Source organism: Eleginops maclovinus, chromosome 19, assembly GCF_036324505.1.
Source record: "Eleginops maclovinus isolate JMC-PN-2008 ecotype Puerto Natales chromosome 19, JC_Emac_rtc_rv5, whole genome shotgun sequence".
NCBI lineage: Eukaryota > Metazoa > Chordata > Actinopteri > Perciformes > Eleginopidae > Eleginops > Eleginops maclovinus.
In genome coordinates this window covers 18,216,578-18,234,607 of record NC_086367.1, presented here as the reverse complement: position 1 = coordinate 18,234,607, position 18,030 = coordinate 18,216,578, and the positions used below count along the sequence as shown (strand labels likewise).

Below are 18,030 nucleotides of genomic sequence, written 5' to 3'. Positions count from 1 at the left end.
ATCTTATTCCAAATGGTGAGCTTTGTCCATAACTGAGACACACCCGTTTCATGGGAGAAAAACCTAGGAGCATAAAAAGCCAGGATATTAAAAATATTGTTCAACAAAGTCACCGAATTTGTCCTGAAGAGGTTTTTGATGTTTGTTTTTATACTTCTAAATGACTACGACCTCATATAGAAAATAAAAACTTTTCAACTTGTTTCAAAGGGCTAAAATTCTTAGACAGCTACATCTTATCCTGGCCTGATCGCTGTGTAAACGCTCCTCGAGCATACAAGCCTAGATCTGTTTAGTGTTCAGCTCGCAGCCTGGGTGCATGCCCATACCTCCACCCAGCCCAGATCTGTCCGGTTCCCCCCACCCAGAGGAGGGGTGCTGTCAGCCGACCTACTTCTGCTGCTGGGTCAGTTCAGGAGGAGAGCAACGTAACGTCTGGAGGGACACAGAGCCCAGCCGTGCTTTGTTCTCAAGATCTTAACATGCACACACACACACACACACACACACACACACACACACACACACACACACACACACACACACACACACACACACACACACACACACACACACACACACACACACACACACACACACACACACACACACACACACACACACACACACACACACACACACACACACACACACACACACACGTACAGGGCTCACATTGACTAAGATAAACACATTTCATAACCACAGAGAAATGCCTGATTAACACCTGGGCACATTGACATACGGTTTTATGCTGTAATGGACACACACACACGTACACACACACAACGACAGCTACACACTTGTAGAACGCACCGACACTGGAATAATTTACCCTGAATAATATCACGGTCACCTTGGCAAAAACCACATTAAATCAAATGGGGGACACACAGCTATAATACATTTGCAAATCCAGACATAACAACTCTGAACAGAACACGCACTGACACACAATCTAGCTAGATCTTTGTTCGGTATTATCACACAAGGCTTTTCCCGGGCTTGCACGTATAATTGTTTTCGGACTGGTAACCATGCAACACACACTCCAAACTCCATTTATCGCTCTCACTGGTCACGCACGTGGACACGCGCAGACTTCTGACATACATGTGCAAGCATGCACGTGCATAGGCAAATATACGCAATCCAGACACTGATGACTCATTGTATCCATTCCCTAATCAAGCCTACATGTCTAGAAAAGAGAGGGAGTGAGAGAAAGAGAGAGCAACGAAGTGCAACAGCTGTTGGTGTGTAAACAGACCCAGAGTCTAGCAATCGTTTCCTGCTCTCCCGCCCTGTAACGAAGATGTAACAAATTCTCAGACCTTGACCTGCTAAACCGACAGCAATGCTTTCCGTCTTTTTTTCTTACTAATTCTTTCCCCCCTGTGCGCAATTTGCTTCATTTGTACCCAGCTGTACTCCTCTCCCTCGGTTCTCCTCTTGCCCCCCACATACTTTCCTCTTCCTATCTCTCCACATGTTAATGTGGGACATTTCTGGTGCATGAGTCACAATCTGAACAGCACAGAGTTTGTGTTCACCGCGGAGAGCAGAGAAAGTGGAGAAAGAGAGGAGGGGAGTGGAGAAGTGTGTAAATCTCAGTGGAAAGAAAGAAGGGAAGACTGGAAGTCCAAGATTAGCAGGGACTTTCCCCTACTCCTCATCGCTGAATTCATCCTCTTGTGTGTGTGTGCAAGGGTGAATGTGCATGTTCCATGGCAATGGGTGGTCAGACAAGCAAGGAAATGCATAAACATGGTACAGATTCTGTGTAAATGCCCGACGGGGGGAAACATGGATACTGAAAACCAACTTTTCTTTCAGTTTAACAACACGTTTCTCTGCGAGTGCCTCCAATCATTCCTCAACCTCTGTGGTTGGGCCTTCCCATTGACTGACACCCCCCATCCTCCTTCCAATCAGATCAGAGCAAAGCAAAAAAGAAAGGGGCTTCCCTGTGAAATTCAAACACGCATAATGTAAACAATCCCATGTGTTTTCTATGCAGCTTTGCTGGAGGGTTTAGGAACTGAGGAAAATATTCATTTTCAAATCCTACTTTTCTTTTATGATCTTTATATACCACGACCCTGTGTGATGAAAAAAGGATTCAACTACTCTTGAGTGAATCTAACCTGAAAAGCTGCATGAGAAACATGTGGAGAGGATTGAGTATTTTAAAAAAGGGCCTGGAGTGTTATGGTGAAGTTTAATTCAATTTTAAAGAACAGCATGCAAATCAACAAAACCCAGCTGGAGTTATGAGTGTAGTAGTGAAAAATAAAATCAGATAATACTATGAGAGAGACACACAGAGAGAAAAAGAGACGGGACAGCAAAGAGAGGAAGTGAAGGAGGCTGGAAAGATAGGAAAAGAATAACAGAAGGAGGGCGGAGGGAGGGAGAAGTGCTCCAGCTGTACCCTGAGCTTCAAGGGAGCCAATAATTTCATCCCTGGAAAAGCTCTCTTTCTTTCTCTTACTGGAAAATTCTGCATGCTCTCTCCTCTGCACAGCTGCTGTTCACACACACACATCCACTTTCACACATTCTTGCATACAAAGACAGACACAGTATTCTCCAGAGTTTAGCCCACTCTTCCCGACCAACGTCCAAAACCCAACCTACCCCCATGTCCCAACAGCCAATAAAGACTTTACTAAGTGGCTGGCAGACCAGACCAAGTCAGCAGCACAGGGGTGGCTAGGGTCATCGCGCAGAGGAAGTGGCCTCGCCCGGGAATGCATGGCAGCAGACACGACCAGACCTGCAGTGTCTGATATTCTCTCTCTCACTCTCACACTTTTTTCTGTCTGTCTCCCTCCCTTCATTTACCTTCTTTCATTCTATCATTTCATTTCCACTCCATTTATTCTTCCCTCCCTTCCTCCTTTTGCCTTCTCATGCCTTACAGTGTGAGGGCATTGAGTTTATTAGTGAGAGCTGGGCAGGGCATACAACAACAATCTCTCTCTCTCTGCCACACACACCCTCACTCACACACACACACACACACACACACACACACACACACACACACTAAAGTCAAGCTCTTAATTACCCAGTGCCAAATTAACCAAACCCATCTTCTCTGTCCCTTTGTTTCTTTATAACTGGAAAAAGAAAGACAGGTATGCCACACACACACACACACACACACAAAAGCACAGACACACAATTGTGCCCAGAGGGACCGCATTCCAGTGCACACCACCTGGAGTGAGAGATGTTCCCATGGTGACCATGTTCCCAAATCCAATTGGACATAACACACAATTAAAACACACACACACACACACACACACACACACACACACACACACACACACACACACACACACACACACACACACACACACACACACACACACACACACACACACACACACACACACACACACACACACACACACACACACACACACACACAGGAATAGTTTTAATGTTAGCCCCCGGGCATAAATACTTGCCGAAAAAAGATATTTGGCTGGATTTCAAGGTTAAATTACATGCATATTCCTACAGGAGTACATTTTTATATGATCCACATCTACACTACGTGTCTCTCCACTCATCCCATTACCCTTTATTCCAGCAAAGAATACTTCATAAATACAGACTCAGCAGTCCTGAAGGGGAGATAAATAATGTGCAGTTGTGTTCTCTTTATAATATAAGACTGAGCCTCAACACTTGCCAAATGTTTGGTAGGGTTTATTGGTCTGATAAACAATAAGAAAGATTTACTGTAAGTATTTAGCTGGTTAATAAGAGTAGGTGTCAATTTACAACTGTGTGATATTTTGAGAAATATCAACAGTTTGATGCCAAAATAAAAGCAGAAAAATAATTGGAATATCTTAATTTACTTTCAGAAAACAGGCCTCAGATCAACAAAGGTGTTGTTTTATACATACATTGTTTGACCAGGTTTATACAAACCAGTCAGAAAGCAACTTTAAGGTAAATGTACTCATGTCTGTCACGGCAACATGGACACAAAGACTGTCCATTTAAAACTGCATCAAGATGCAATACACATCGGTTATGCGATTCATCAAGCCTCGGGCTAAAGTCTAATTGCTTAATAATTAGACACACATTCATTTTTCTAGGCACACCCATTAACACACACACACACACACACACACACACACACACACACACACACACACACACACACAAAGACACACAAATGGAAAGACATCCACACCATTGCACACACTTTTTTGTTGTACTCTTGGGATGAAGACTATAATGTAACTGTTGATTTGACAAAATAAGGGATCATGACACATAAGGCTTAAATTGTAATAATTTCAATACACAAACTGTAAATCCTTTCTGCTGACAAGCCAACGACAATACAAACATCATCCAGACACTGAACTAGCACAGTCAATCCAGCTCCGTCCCATACGGGTGGCTTTTACTGCGAGTTAGAAAAAGTTCCAAGCTGAAACGGGACCGTCCCAAACAGTTCTCTAATTAGGCCCTTCTGAGAAAAAATGTATTTGTGTCTTCCCCCCAGCTTGTTTAGAGCCATCTGGCTTGGTGTAAACACAAGCCACGAGAAATTCCACCATATTTCTCTAAACCAGCTATTTGCATTAACATCAAAGTGCTCAGAGTGTAGAAGAGCACACTTTGGAGGAAGACTGGCGAAAAAGAAGCTCAGCATGCCTGTGTAGTGATGCAGTGAGATGGAGATGAGCGTCGCCCATTCGTCTGAGACAAACACAGAAGGAGGAAGAAACTGAGACAAACGAAATAGGACAAAAATAGATAAAGGGACAGAGAGGCCGTATGATGAAAGGGCAGAAAAATACAGGGCTCATCCTAGTTCCCTTCATCATTTCCTCATTTATTTTACTATCACTTGAGAAACGAGGAAGAGGTGCAAGGAGGAGGAAACGCAGATCATCTGAATTGATGCCAGTTACTAATCAGACGCTAAATGTGCATGACATGAATCTGCGTTTATCAATTAGTTTATGATAATGCCTCATTATGTTTAATGACAATTACTGGCCAAAGCCATTTAGCTGAATATTAAAATAGCTCACATTACAACTGAAGTCCCCCCTGGCTGATCACTGCAGCATTATCACAATATGGAAATGGTTCAATGAAATGTGTCGTAGTGCCAAAAATGTCAGTGGATCAAAGGGGAATTTGGTCCAATAGGTCAGTTTTGGTTTTCGGAACAGTGATCCTTTGAATACTGTGCAGGTACAATTGAAACGAAAACTGCAACTACTATGACAATATCAGTGAAGTAAAAAGGAAACTGTATCATCATTCAGGCCTATTTTCAGCATAAGCCCAACTTTTAATGCTTGGTAATAGGAAAAAAATTGATATAAAAAACTGGAATAATATTTCATCTCAGTTGTTGATTTGTATTTGTGTTAACTGTGCACACCCGTGGAGTATACAACTGCAGAGTTGTGGTCATGTCAATTAATTCTGCATCAAATGACTAACACATTTTCAAAAGGGAGTATCTTTCTAATAAAAGACTTCTGCCTATTGCACTTCAGTGCATTCTCCTCCTTAGCAACTCCGAGCAGAAAAATGTCCTCAAAGACCAATCGTTTTTCAGGAGCGCAGAGAGATGAAATAACAGAATTAGGATGAACACACAGTGAGTGAGAGAGAGTACGAAAGAGGGTGATCAAACAAACACACATCTGCTGGTACAACACAAAACAGATCATACAATGATTCACACTCTGCATGTGTGTCATCTGGACAGAGGAACATGTGCACAAACTGCTGCAGAATCCAGATCACTGAGTTCCCTCTGGCAGCGTCCACCTTAACCATTGTTTGTTTGAAGAAAGACGTTAACCTGACTGCAGCAGAGCATAGGACTATATTTCCCTTCATGCATCTGCAGCAATGCAGCAGTCACAATGGACTTGCATGCATTCTGCATTCACAGTCAGAGGACAGTGTGCAGGGAAAACAGTTGAAGTTTAACTGTTGTTAATGTGATCAATCCAGTTTATACTGAACTTTTTAAATAGGGTAATTATCCATAATGAAATAGGTTGTAGGAACAATGTTGTTTGCTTTTGTTTTCTGGAACAAATTTAGGTTGAGATAGGGAAAACAAAGCAAAAAAACGCTTTAATTTAGACCATCTCTGCAGCCTCAATATTGAGATGTCCTGTTTTTTCCTTCATATACTGAATATTAATCTGAATATCTTTTGAGTTTAAGATGACAAGACCTTGGACAGATTAACCATCTATTCTGAACATTATGTTCTAAAAATCAAACCAATCAACTGTGGACTATCCTTAATCTCAACCATGCCCAAACTCTCCACAGGACGCTGTTATCACTGCCACCCGTGCCTCATGATGTCACATCCTCCCTGGCAGGGCACAGCATCCTGCTCTTCACCCCCTGGCCTCATCATCCCTCATAAAAGTTCAACAAAGAGCAAACACAGTAAACCAACACAGCCTTGTAAAAGACACACACACACACACACACACACACACACACACACACACACACACACACACACACACACACACACACACACACACACACACACACACACACACACACACACACACACACACACACACACACACACACACACACACACACACACACACACACACACACACACACACACACACACACACACACACACACACACACACACACACACACACACACACACACATTCCATAGGAGGGTGCTCTAACACACCCTCTGGAGTCTTGTCCTTTGATGTGAGTGTGGGAAAGCTCAGGGGAATGGTCTTAGTGGGGGAGGGAGAGAGAAAGGGAGAGGGGGAGGGTAAAGGAGGGAGAAGAGTGTATACATGGGAGCAACCCGGTGAGACGGTGTGAGATAGACTGGGAGCAGGGGGGTAGGGGGGGTCAGTTGAAGCTGACCCACGGAGCACCGAGAGGTCAAGCTGTTTAAAGGGGATGAGGATACGTAGGCTCTCTCACACACACATTGAGCATGCTGATTAACAGTGTTACCGGTTTACTTTCAGATACATTGATTCACTGCTACAAAGGTGGCACAAACAAACACCCATTAAGTCGGCTACTGACTGAAAGAAAAGCAGCAAATCAGCAAAATATCTGACAGAAGCACTGAAGTAGTCTGAAAACGTTTCTACACTTTAAAGCAAACTTGAATTATAACTGTGCACAGTGCCGCTCTAAATAGGGTGTGTGTGCTCTGAGGTTATGGAATTTGTTAATACAATTTTGTGTAAACGCTCAGTCCAAATAAAAGAGCATAATGCAGCCAGTAGCATTTGGCGGTGGTGTGGTTAATGAGCAGTACTTAACATCAATCCAACATACACAATAACCTCTTTGCTGCTCCAGGTTTGGGGGAAAAAGAGTAAAAGAGGGAGAAAGAGAAGTGAGAAGAGGAGAAGGAAGGCTGAATGTGAAAGAATCTCTTTTGCCTGCTGCGTCGACGTCTCCAGGCTGGTTCTGCCTTGGAGGACCATCTGTGTGTGTGTGTACGTGTTTGCATGCACGCACCGCAGTGCAGCAGCTAAACAGAGGTTACTTTATATAAAAGCTGGTCCCTGGTTGTGCCCTCACTGAGGTCTCTGTAATCTCGCTCTCTGTCACACACACTTGCGCATAAGTACACTGGAGTGCAAACACACACGCAGTCACACAACTACTCAAGCAGGCGCAAACCCGGGGCTCTGAGGTCTCAGTAATCACACCGAGTCTCTGTCTAAAGAGCAACTCAGTCCGCCTTCAGAACGCACTGCCACACTCCACCTCTCATTAAACCCAGTGACCTCCTCGGAGGGAGAGAGAGAGAGAGAGAGAGAAAGAGAGAGAGAGAGAGCGAGAGTTTGTGTGTGTGTGGCCCTTCACATTAATAATATGTGCATTCAAACACGACCCCAAGACCCCAGCTACCCGCCCAATTAACTGTAGTGAAAGGCCCCCCAAAAAAGCCAACGCAGATACACACTGTGCTTTGGATGCTAAATTTTGCCATAAAGTGCGCACACACACAAATAAACAGACAACTGCCAGACCCCGACTACGTCAATGTTCACTGTGTGTTTGCAAATCAGTGTCTGGTACCACATTAATCTATTTACTGTATGCAGTCAGGCAGTATTTTATCAGTCTTTATCCATCTTTCTACATCTCATTGATCCATGTCTTCGGAGGTCTCTGTAAACCGTATCTGCACATCTTTGTATCCGACCATCCCATCATGCACTGTGTCTATCTGGCATCATTTGTGCCTCTAAGCCCTGCCTAGAGCAATCCCTCGATTTCAGGGAAAAATTGAATTACACAGCGGGCGGAGAAAAGGAGGAGGGTTGTAATTAGTTACAACATAGAGTTAGGGGTGGAGAAGGGGGATGAGTTTTTTTGTAGGGCAGAGTCAGAGTCTGAGCCAAAAGTGCTCTCACTCAAAGGAAACCTTCACAGAGGGCAAAGAAAGAGAGAGAGAAGAAGCAAGAGACAGACCGATTGAGAGAGATTGGGAGGAAAACAAAAGCGCCCTTTCAAAGTTTCTGAGTAGCAGCTTACTGTGCTGACATCATCAAAGTGAGACGCTATTCCAAAAGAGTTGGGGATTTCCCGTGTTACTGCCACCTCTGACTTTCACAGCCTTTAAGTGGCTTACATTTCCATTCTTTTAATGAACTGATATCAGATGCAACGAGAGAATGACACAGTATCAAAGATAACAGCAAAGTATTTCCCCCCACTTCCTTTTCCTCACCCTTAGTGCTGCATTATTTGCTGCCCTCTGAAAAGACTACAGTTAGGGACTAAAGACTTTTAGGCTAATGTCAATCAAACATGTAAACAGTACTCAGTAGATATTGGCCACACAATAACAGAACTAGCAGTATATTCCGTGTCTCGGTTACCTAACCAAATCCAGTTTCAACTCAATATAATAGGATTGTTATATAAAGAAAAATAAGTGGAACCAAACGCTACCAAGGAGGACAAAACCTTTAAAAATACATAATTGTCAAATTGATTTGTAGTTGCTGTTTTTGCATTGATGTTGTTGTTCCAATAAAGGGTGAATTAAGTTTCATCTGCAAGCTTATAATTAAAGTGATGGAAATGACTCAGTCCTAAAGTGATACACATCAGAGCCGGCAGCAGTCAATTTGATTATATAATAAGACAGTATATGGTGGGACTGACCCTGGATGCATTGCAGTGAGCCGTCCTCTGCCCGGATGGTGAACGTCTCCCCGGGGTTCACCTGCACCAGGATCACCTGTAGCAGCACACACACAAATCAGAGAGTTAGAAAGCACAGATACTGTAGAGGAAAATCAGAAAGCAACAATGACAAAAACTGTGTCGTGCATGACGCCCTAAACGTACGTCCATCTTCAACAATCACCAGAACAAGACAGACTCCCTGCAGGGCAGCCAACAGATTTGCAGAGGTGACATAACACACTACAATCATCAGATCCCAGAGTAGGGCGGACGCAGAGTTCACAGACATATGGAGGAGGTGTTAGGTAAGCTAATGATGAGACAAGGATGCGGTCTCAAACACCCTGATATGAGAAAAGGCTTTCCCTTTTAACCACACTGACAGGAAACCTCTTAAATGAGTACACACACATATTACACACATTGATGGATACATTTAACAGCACTTAACATACACACCGGTGGCATACGCACACAAAAAAGACTAAATATATGACACTGTTTTGATATGCCGGAAGGGAGAGTGCATGCACCTTACCGTCATATTCTCCGCATGCAGATTGTTGAGAGTGTACACATGGCTGTAGACATGAAACAGGTGACCCTCCATCACACACACACGCACATGTGTTCACGCACACATGCATGCACACACGACCACAGCCCTGTCTATGCTCTACAGGTGTGCCGTTGTAAAATCCTCATATCCTGCGCTCTTCCTGTAGTGTCTGCATGCTCTCCCATCTCAGCGCTAACCTGCTCCTCTCCCTCTGACACACACACACACGCGCGCGCGCACACACATCCACGCTTCCTGCTCTGTCTGCTGCAGCGGATGCTGTTGCTATGGGAACCCCAGCATAGTACAGGGCGACCCATGTTTCCCAAAGACTGAGAAAACCCCTATATTAGACCATGTGAGTGTGTATGTGTGTGTGTGTGTGTGTGTGTGTGTGTGTGTGTGTGTGTGTGTGTGTGTGTGTGTGTGTGTGTGTGTGTGTGTGTGTGTGTGTGTGTGTGTGGAATGATGTGTAAAATATTAAAGTAGTGAATCTGTTGTGTTTTGAAAGAGGATTGTACACTGAAGCTGCACTTATAGAATCAGCTAATGGTTCAATCAACATTTGTATATTTATTTACTTTAAAAGAAACTGTGAAAAAAGGATGTCTTTTGTTTTTAAGTTTCAAATGTTCTATATTTTGAAGCCAAACACACTTACAGCCAGGGAAGCAAGTTAGTTTCTGCTATCTGCCAAATGCAGGGTAACCCTTGGCTGCATCAGGTAAACACTCAGGTCACCTGCCACCAGAGCAAACATTTTCCTGGTATTAGGAAACACTTATTTATTTAAATGTTAAAAACAGCCAAGAATACATTTTCAAGGCTGCATTTCAGTTCATGCTCAAGGGAATTGCACATTTTTAGAGATCATTGCAATTTTATGTCAAATTGGCTATTTGAGGACCCGTAACATTAATTCACAAAAGGCCTGATCCACCTCAAGTCAATGTGACCAACGTGACAGACAAACGAACCGATCGAGCGATAAGATATAGGAATGGAAAAGGAGGGCCAGATGTCTTTTCATTGCACTAAATACTGTGTGCTGATTTCATTGGTAAAGGAATAACATTTAATATGATAAATCAAGGTGCTTCATAATATTTCCAGGCTTTTACACTCCATTACGTGAAGATAGGTTAATCCTCTTAGCACTTGTTTTTTCCTAGGGTACAAACTGTTACACTTTTTAAATACTAACAAATCATTATACTCTGGTAATTGGAAAGAGTTTAAATAATACCAAGTGCTATAAGAGGAAACTAACTTGTCATGAATATGTTTGGTGAAACCAGATATGCGTTTCACTTTTGCAGAAAGGGAAAATATAAAGACAACCTTGATGAGAAATTCCCTTGTATTACAGCTACAGCTAGATTGGATGGGATATGGCCATTTTGGTCCATGATGATTATACTGTATAACTTATTTAATTATTAAATATTGTTAGATGTTGTAGCCTAAGATTGTATCTGATGTCTTTGCTTGCATGCACTAGAGTAACAGACACAGATAGACACAGAAAACAGGTGTAGACATGTCAACGCAGATAGGAAGGCTGATAGACAAGCAGACAAACACAAACACAGAGTATATACTCAGACTCAACACAGACACTTGTGTGCCCACACAGGGTAAGAGTGTAACACAGACCAGGAAACAAAAACACACACAAACATGGACACACGCATTCAGAGTCAAATCTGTATAATCATCGGTCTGGATTGCTGATTCCACACTTGGAACCGTCTTTAAACTGCAGGGTGTTTCAATAAAAAGAGCTCCCTAACTGCTGTGCGTTGCAGCCAAAAACCTTCTCTAACTGTTATGTATCGCAGCCAGGGCACTCCCACCGAGCTTCCTCTGGGCTGTGGGGGAACAGGCAGGGGACAATGCATAAACATCATCATCATCTGTACCAAAAAGCACACAGTTTAAAAATATATCTGTGGCAACAGGACTAGACTGACTTAAAGAAATTGGTTTGTTTTTAATCACATTGATCACTTCCTTTCAACAAAGCACGCAGAGCTTGGGTGGGGTTTTGTACTTTGAAGGTGATCCAGCTGGCTCTGCGGTCTCTGATACGATCCGTCAGCTTCAGAGAAGTTTAAACCCTTTTCCAAAGTAATTTAAGCTAAGGCCTTGGGATGAATCGATTGGGCTAGTTACATGCAGAGCAAAAAAAAGTGTCTCAGGGGTTGAAAGATGTGAGTATATGCACCTGTGTTTATTCTTGTTCCTGTTATATGACAAATGCTTTAATGTACCCGCCTGGCAGCTGTTCATTACCTGTGGCAACAACCCATGTGATGAAATGACAACAAAGAGAAGTGCCTATGACTGTTTGATGTTTATTCTTGCACACATGAGGTTGGCGTGTGTGTACGGCAACACAGGAATGTTGAAAGAAGGTGGATGCGTTTGTGTGATCACTCTGTGAGGACAACTGAAAGCAAACGACAGAAGTGCGTGTGAATGTGAGTGAGTGTTCACCTGCTGCGCTGCGTCACCGTTAACCATGTGAGGCATGAGAGGGACCTCCCCGTTCAGGAGGGGGGGCGGAGCCAAGTCCAGTGGAATCTGGTCTGTCATCATCATTGTGACGTACATTCATGGAGAAATTCACTGAACTGCCCTACCTGGGGAAGTACAGAGAGAGAGAGAGAGAGAGAGAAAAATGAGGAACAGGGGACGTCAGCATTTCTCAGTTGTACACAAACACACAGTGACTCAGACAAAAGTTCAAACCAGATTAGGGTTATTCCTGTATCGTAACGATACTGTAACGTAATGAAACAGAATTCTAGAATGTCAGAACAAAAAAAAACACTAACCGCAAAGGGAAGAGATATCTTTACTGCCTGCTGTGGCTGGGTATATTTAACACTTTCAAAGTGAAAGTATAAAGTATGGCCAACAATTTTCCCTCATGTTGGACTTATTTCAGAAAGTCCAAAACTACTACTACTATTCAAAAGTAAAGTATGTTTTGGGAAGTATTGAAATATAGATTCTCATCAAATATCTGACTATTGCTCATATCTATAATGTAAATATTAAGCTGGAGCAAGCACCCAGAGAGCTTAGCTTAGCAAAGCTCTGTCTTCATGAATTAAAAATAGGAAATCAACACCTCTGAAGTTCGCTACATATCACAGAGATGTATGTTTTGTTTTTATGCTAGACTGGGCTAACCGCCTTTAGCTTCCTGAAAGATGAAAGTGGTATCAACCCTTCATCTAACTCTCAGGAAGAAAGCAAATAGGCATAATTCCCAAAATGTCAAAGTAATCCTGTTGTACAATTAAACTTTAGTCTTGGAAGTCTTCAAAGGTCTTCCTGTGCGTTTCCATTGGTGTTTATTGGGCAATTTCCTTATCAACAAGATCATTTTCCACTTGGTGTTAGCGTTAAAAACCTCTTTGCATGGTTGAGAGGCACTAATGACATTTGTTTGTTTCCACTGGGTTCATTTTAGTGATGTTGTTTTCTTTTCCAATTCAAATAAGGATTTGGATCAAAACCCTGATACGATTCTAATAACAGGAGTACGTGACAAATGACAGAACAACGGATTAAGAGAAGCTGAACCATTTGAGAAAAATAATGGAACAAATATTCTTGTTCAAGTCAACAAAAGGTAAGACGTTGAGCGGAAAAAAAGACATAGAAAGAGAAAGAAGACATCATGTTATTCCTGTCTTTCTGAGAGATTACTATTAATACTTTGCCCAATATGGCAGCTATAATACCGGCTTTGCACAGGCATGCACTTCATTAAAATGCACACAAGTCCCATCATGCCAAGGTAGAAGAAAGAAAGATGTAAGAGGCGGTGAAAACAGAAAGGAGAGTGAGAGACTAATTCAAAGCACTTCATCATCAACACTAGTCTTGTAAAATACAGGGGGGATTACAGTGTAGATCCTGTTAGGGGTTTAATAAAAAGAGAAGTAGGGGATGAATAGGGTCTTAGTTTGATAGGTGAATAGGGATTACTGCACCTGCTCTTAGCTTTGTAAATACAGGGTTATATATAAACATGCACATAGGAAGAATAAGACATCTCCCGAGGCCCTCTGGGGTGAATTGTGAAGCCACTTTTTGGAGAGCTAAATCTGGGTTTGGTTTCTTTGCTTGCATAATAATAGCAGTAAAAACAAGAGGCATAATTATGAAAAAAAACCCAAAAAAAACAACCGCGGCCATTCATCTTAAGTGGAAAATAACATGGCTTCACCTAATTGGCTATAAGACAAGAACCAAAATCACAAAAAAAAAAACTAGGCAATGTGTGTCAGCCGGGCACATGGTTCCCAGCAGGGTTTTAACTAAGCTGCTAAACTAAACCTATCCGTCAACGTACATGCTTACATACACACACACACACACACACACACACACACGAGAACCACATGAGCTCCCCTACGGTTACATCAGCAGTAATATATATGCTGTGTCCTGGGGGAACACACATTTATTCAGCAGAAATACAAAGAACCCGAGCACAAATGTTCCGCAACAGCTAACCTTGCTCAAACACAAACACAAACACATGCATATCCACACACACACACACACACACACACACACACACACACACACACACACACACACACACAGATAGATTACTGAATGACGTAAGTACTGCAATTCAATGCTGCTGAGAGAAATCACTGCTAAAGAGCTACTGATTAATGGCTGTAAGCTGCTATTAGCGCGCACACACACACACACACACACACACACACACACACACACACACACACACACACACACACACACACACACACACACACACACACACACACACACACACACACACACACACACACACACACACACACACAGTATGCATCAGGGGTTTGCTTTTCATTTCTGTAAAGACGTGTCCTTGATATCCATTTCAGACACACACACACACACACAGGAACACGCACACAGGGTTCCTCTGAAAACAGCTGTGTGTCATTGTATGTCTTTTCTTTCAGCTGGTCGTCTTCTAGCACTGACAGGGTCTTTGAATGGGTTAGTAGATCACACAGCTGCGGCTCGTACTGTTGAAACATAAACACTCAAACACTCACACATCACTCCCAGTGTCTTCCTGACGCTATCTTTTCTTGTAATTGTTGATTTTGTTCTTTCTCCGTCTCAAACACTACCTCTTTTTCCATCTGAGCCCCGTTTCCAGCTCAGCCTGCCCATCCTGCCTTGGACGCACACACACTTACATACACACACTCGCACAGTTGCGTCCAGGACACATCACAGACAGATGGTAACACCACTCTGAACTCTGCCAGGAAAAAGAAACGACCGAGACAGAGAAGAAAAAGAGAAGGACGAGAGGGAATAAGTAAATGAAGGATCGGCTCGTATGATAAATGGAGAGCAACTGAAGAGCAGGACAGTCCAAGACCTCTCTTCCAATAACTTTGTGTTCTTAAAATAACCCCTCATTTCCTGAATAAATTCATTATATTCTTACAATCTTTTTACCTATGAATACTTATTGGTCTGAATCACAAGCACACTGCATTGTACTGTACGCTGCGAAGCTGATGTTCAAGGACTTCTGGTGTCAGGCAAGGTAACGGACAGGGTGTCATTTTTTTAACTGAGAGATATCCACTAAAACAAAGCTATTTTAAAAGAGGTTATAATTGTTGCTGTACCAATTTTTGTTGTACTCACCCTTGTAAGTAGCAGGTTGAGATTTTGGGATGGGTGCCCATTTTTTCACTGTCTTGCTGTTATTGAGACTAGAAGATTGATGATACTCAAACTTCTGTACATAAACATGCCGCTACAGTATGAGGATGGTAAAGCTTAGCTAAGTATCCAGACTTGAAACAGTTTGCGTCTTTTTAAGACCACCCAAATCTGCCTTTTAGTTCCTTTACAGCTAGCTCGCTAATTATTAACTACTTTAATAAGGTTCTGTTGTTTTTGGTCAGTTTCTTTGTTAGTCAGCAAAAACTAGTCATTATTTTACCATGCAACTTGGTGAGGGGTGTAGCTAAGACCAAAACCAAGCCTGTTACATTAGAGGCAGATCTGAAAACCACTTTTGAGAAATTAATATCCTTAAATGTTTCCTAAAACAAATATTCCTTTAAAGCAATTATAAAGCAGCGTAGAAGACACAACGTGATGTGTTCTGCGATTGTCTTGTTATATAATTTCTAGGCATTGCCATCCGCTAAATTTAAACACTTAACCTTTCACTGCAATTTGGACCAACTGATGTGTGAAATTGAACATTGCAGAGTCCAAAAAAACCCCAACTGATTATCCAGTTGGCTATTGACGTCTGATTTAGTGACTACTTGCCTTGTAATGCTGAGTCATGATAGAAGTTAAATGTAGGGAAAATGCAGATTCACATTTTGTTCCGCAGCAGTTTCCTACAGGATCCAATGTACATATCTGCAAATGTACTGTCAGCCAATGAATAATGACTATTGTTTGCCAGTGGATTTATTACCAGATGGTTGCTGTTGTTGATAGCTTCAGAGATCACACACACACACACACACACACACACACACTTCCGTTCCCCTGTGGAATGTGGGAGGAAAAAGGTGTCGATTTCCCAGCAGGGATAGAATGTTAAATTGAAAAAGTCCATGTTGAATCCATAAAACAATCACCCAGTTGTCCGGGGTGTATGAATGTTTGTGTGTGTATGCACGTGTACACATGTCATTAGACAGAAAGCCCTGTGTAAGCATGGAAACTGCTTCTCTAACATAAAAGATGCATAAGGTAATACACACTGAAATGTCACACACACGCACGCACACAGACACACACACACACACACAGAAGCCCTTGATGTGTACGGGCAGCTCTGACGTAATAACACAGTCATTCATCACTCACACACACACACCCAATGACTCCAGTTTGTCCATCCTGATGAAGCATAACGGATATTCACAACCACGTAACAGACTGTCTGACTTACTTCCAGTCGACTGCTTCACACCTCTCACTCCCTGGCATCATGCACACAGCCATAGAAACACACACACACACACACACACACACACACACACACACACACACACACACACACACACACACACACACACACACACACACACACACACACACACACACACACACACACACACACACACACACACACACACACACACACACACACACACACACACACACACACACACACACACACGCAACAGCTAAAATCTCGAGGATGGTATTTCTTGCTCTGATTAAATGTGGCCTTGGAGAATAGTCTTTAATGTTTCATATTTACAGAAGTAACTGAACAACCCTAAAAAAAACCTTCATGGGCTCTGTGCAGCTTGTACTTCTCTTATTCTGTGTATGAATGAGTTATTCATAAAAAAAAAAAACATGAAACTTATCACATGTCCACTTCCTTTTTCTCATTTCAATATAAAGATTTCAAAGTAAAATAAAGCATGTAGTTTCTACCAGCAGAGCGAAGGAAGCCACAAGTGATACAAGGCTAACATTAGCTAATTGGCCATACATAATTCCTCTGCTTGGCTGTGCAAATTGACTGCCGCTTTTTAAGTCTAGCAACTAGGGAGATCAAAGTCAGTCGTGTGCTCCTGGTGTTCGTCATGCAGTGCCATGTTGAATCAGTGCATCGGCATGTCTGACACTCCTTCATCGTATTTCTCCTTTGCTGTAATTGATAACGGTAAGACGTTTCATCAGCTCTTAGTCGTAAAAAAATGTGTTTTAGAGTTTTAAACCTGTTTGAAAGTTTAAAACCTTTAACTATGTACTATAAAATGTATTTAAGAAAGGGTCAATTTAGTTTGAAACCCAGATTCTGTACTAAGCCTTGAAGCTTCCCCCTGCAGTTTGCCTTTAGGGCCAAGAGGGTGTTCGTCATGCAGTGCCATGTTGAATCAGTGCATCATTATTCTAACTCCTCTTCACTTTTCTGCACGCCTAAATAAGAAGCAGAATCACAACGAGCTTCGTTTCTTAAAACAAATTTGAATAGGATTTTTTTCAGAGTCTGAGGCTTTAGATTTTCATTGCGGATGACTATTTCTTTGTAATTGTTGGGCATGTTATGAACAAAGACCTTGAACTGGTTTATGACTTTGCAATCCAAAGCACTATCCTTTTTTGAAATATGCTAATGTTTTAGTATTCCTTTTTAGAGGAGAAGAATATATGCTTCACACATGACTGATGTGACAACACTTTCTCAGAAGTGGT

The 18,030-nt window shown here is 42.3% G+C and overlaps 1 protein-coding gene across 1 annotated transcript in view; it reads right to left on the bottom strand.

Moving 5' to 3' along the window:
* fndc3ba (fibronectin type III domain containing 3Ba) overlaps positions 1-18,030 on the bottom strand; it is an 88,909-nt gene that overhangs the window by 54,209 nt on the left and 16,670 nt on the right. The window contains exons 2-3 of the mRNA XM_063909081.1: positions 12,289-12,434; positions 9,207-9,282 (exon numbers count right to left, since the gene is read on the bottom strand). Coding sequence (XP_063765151.1) covers positions 9,207-9,282; positions 12,289-12,405 — 193 coding nt within the window. The 5' untranslated portion in view covers positions 12,406-12,434. The remainder of the gene's footprint in view (positions 1-9,206; positions 9,283-12,288; positions 12,435-18,030) is intronic.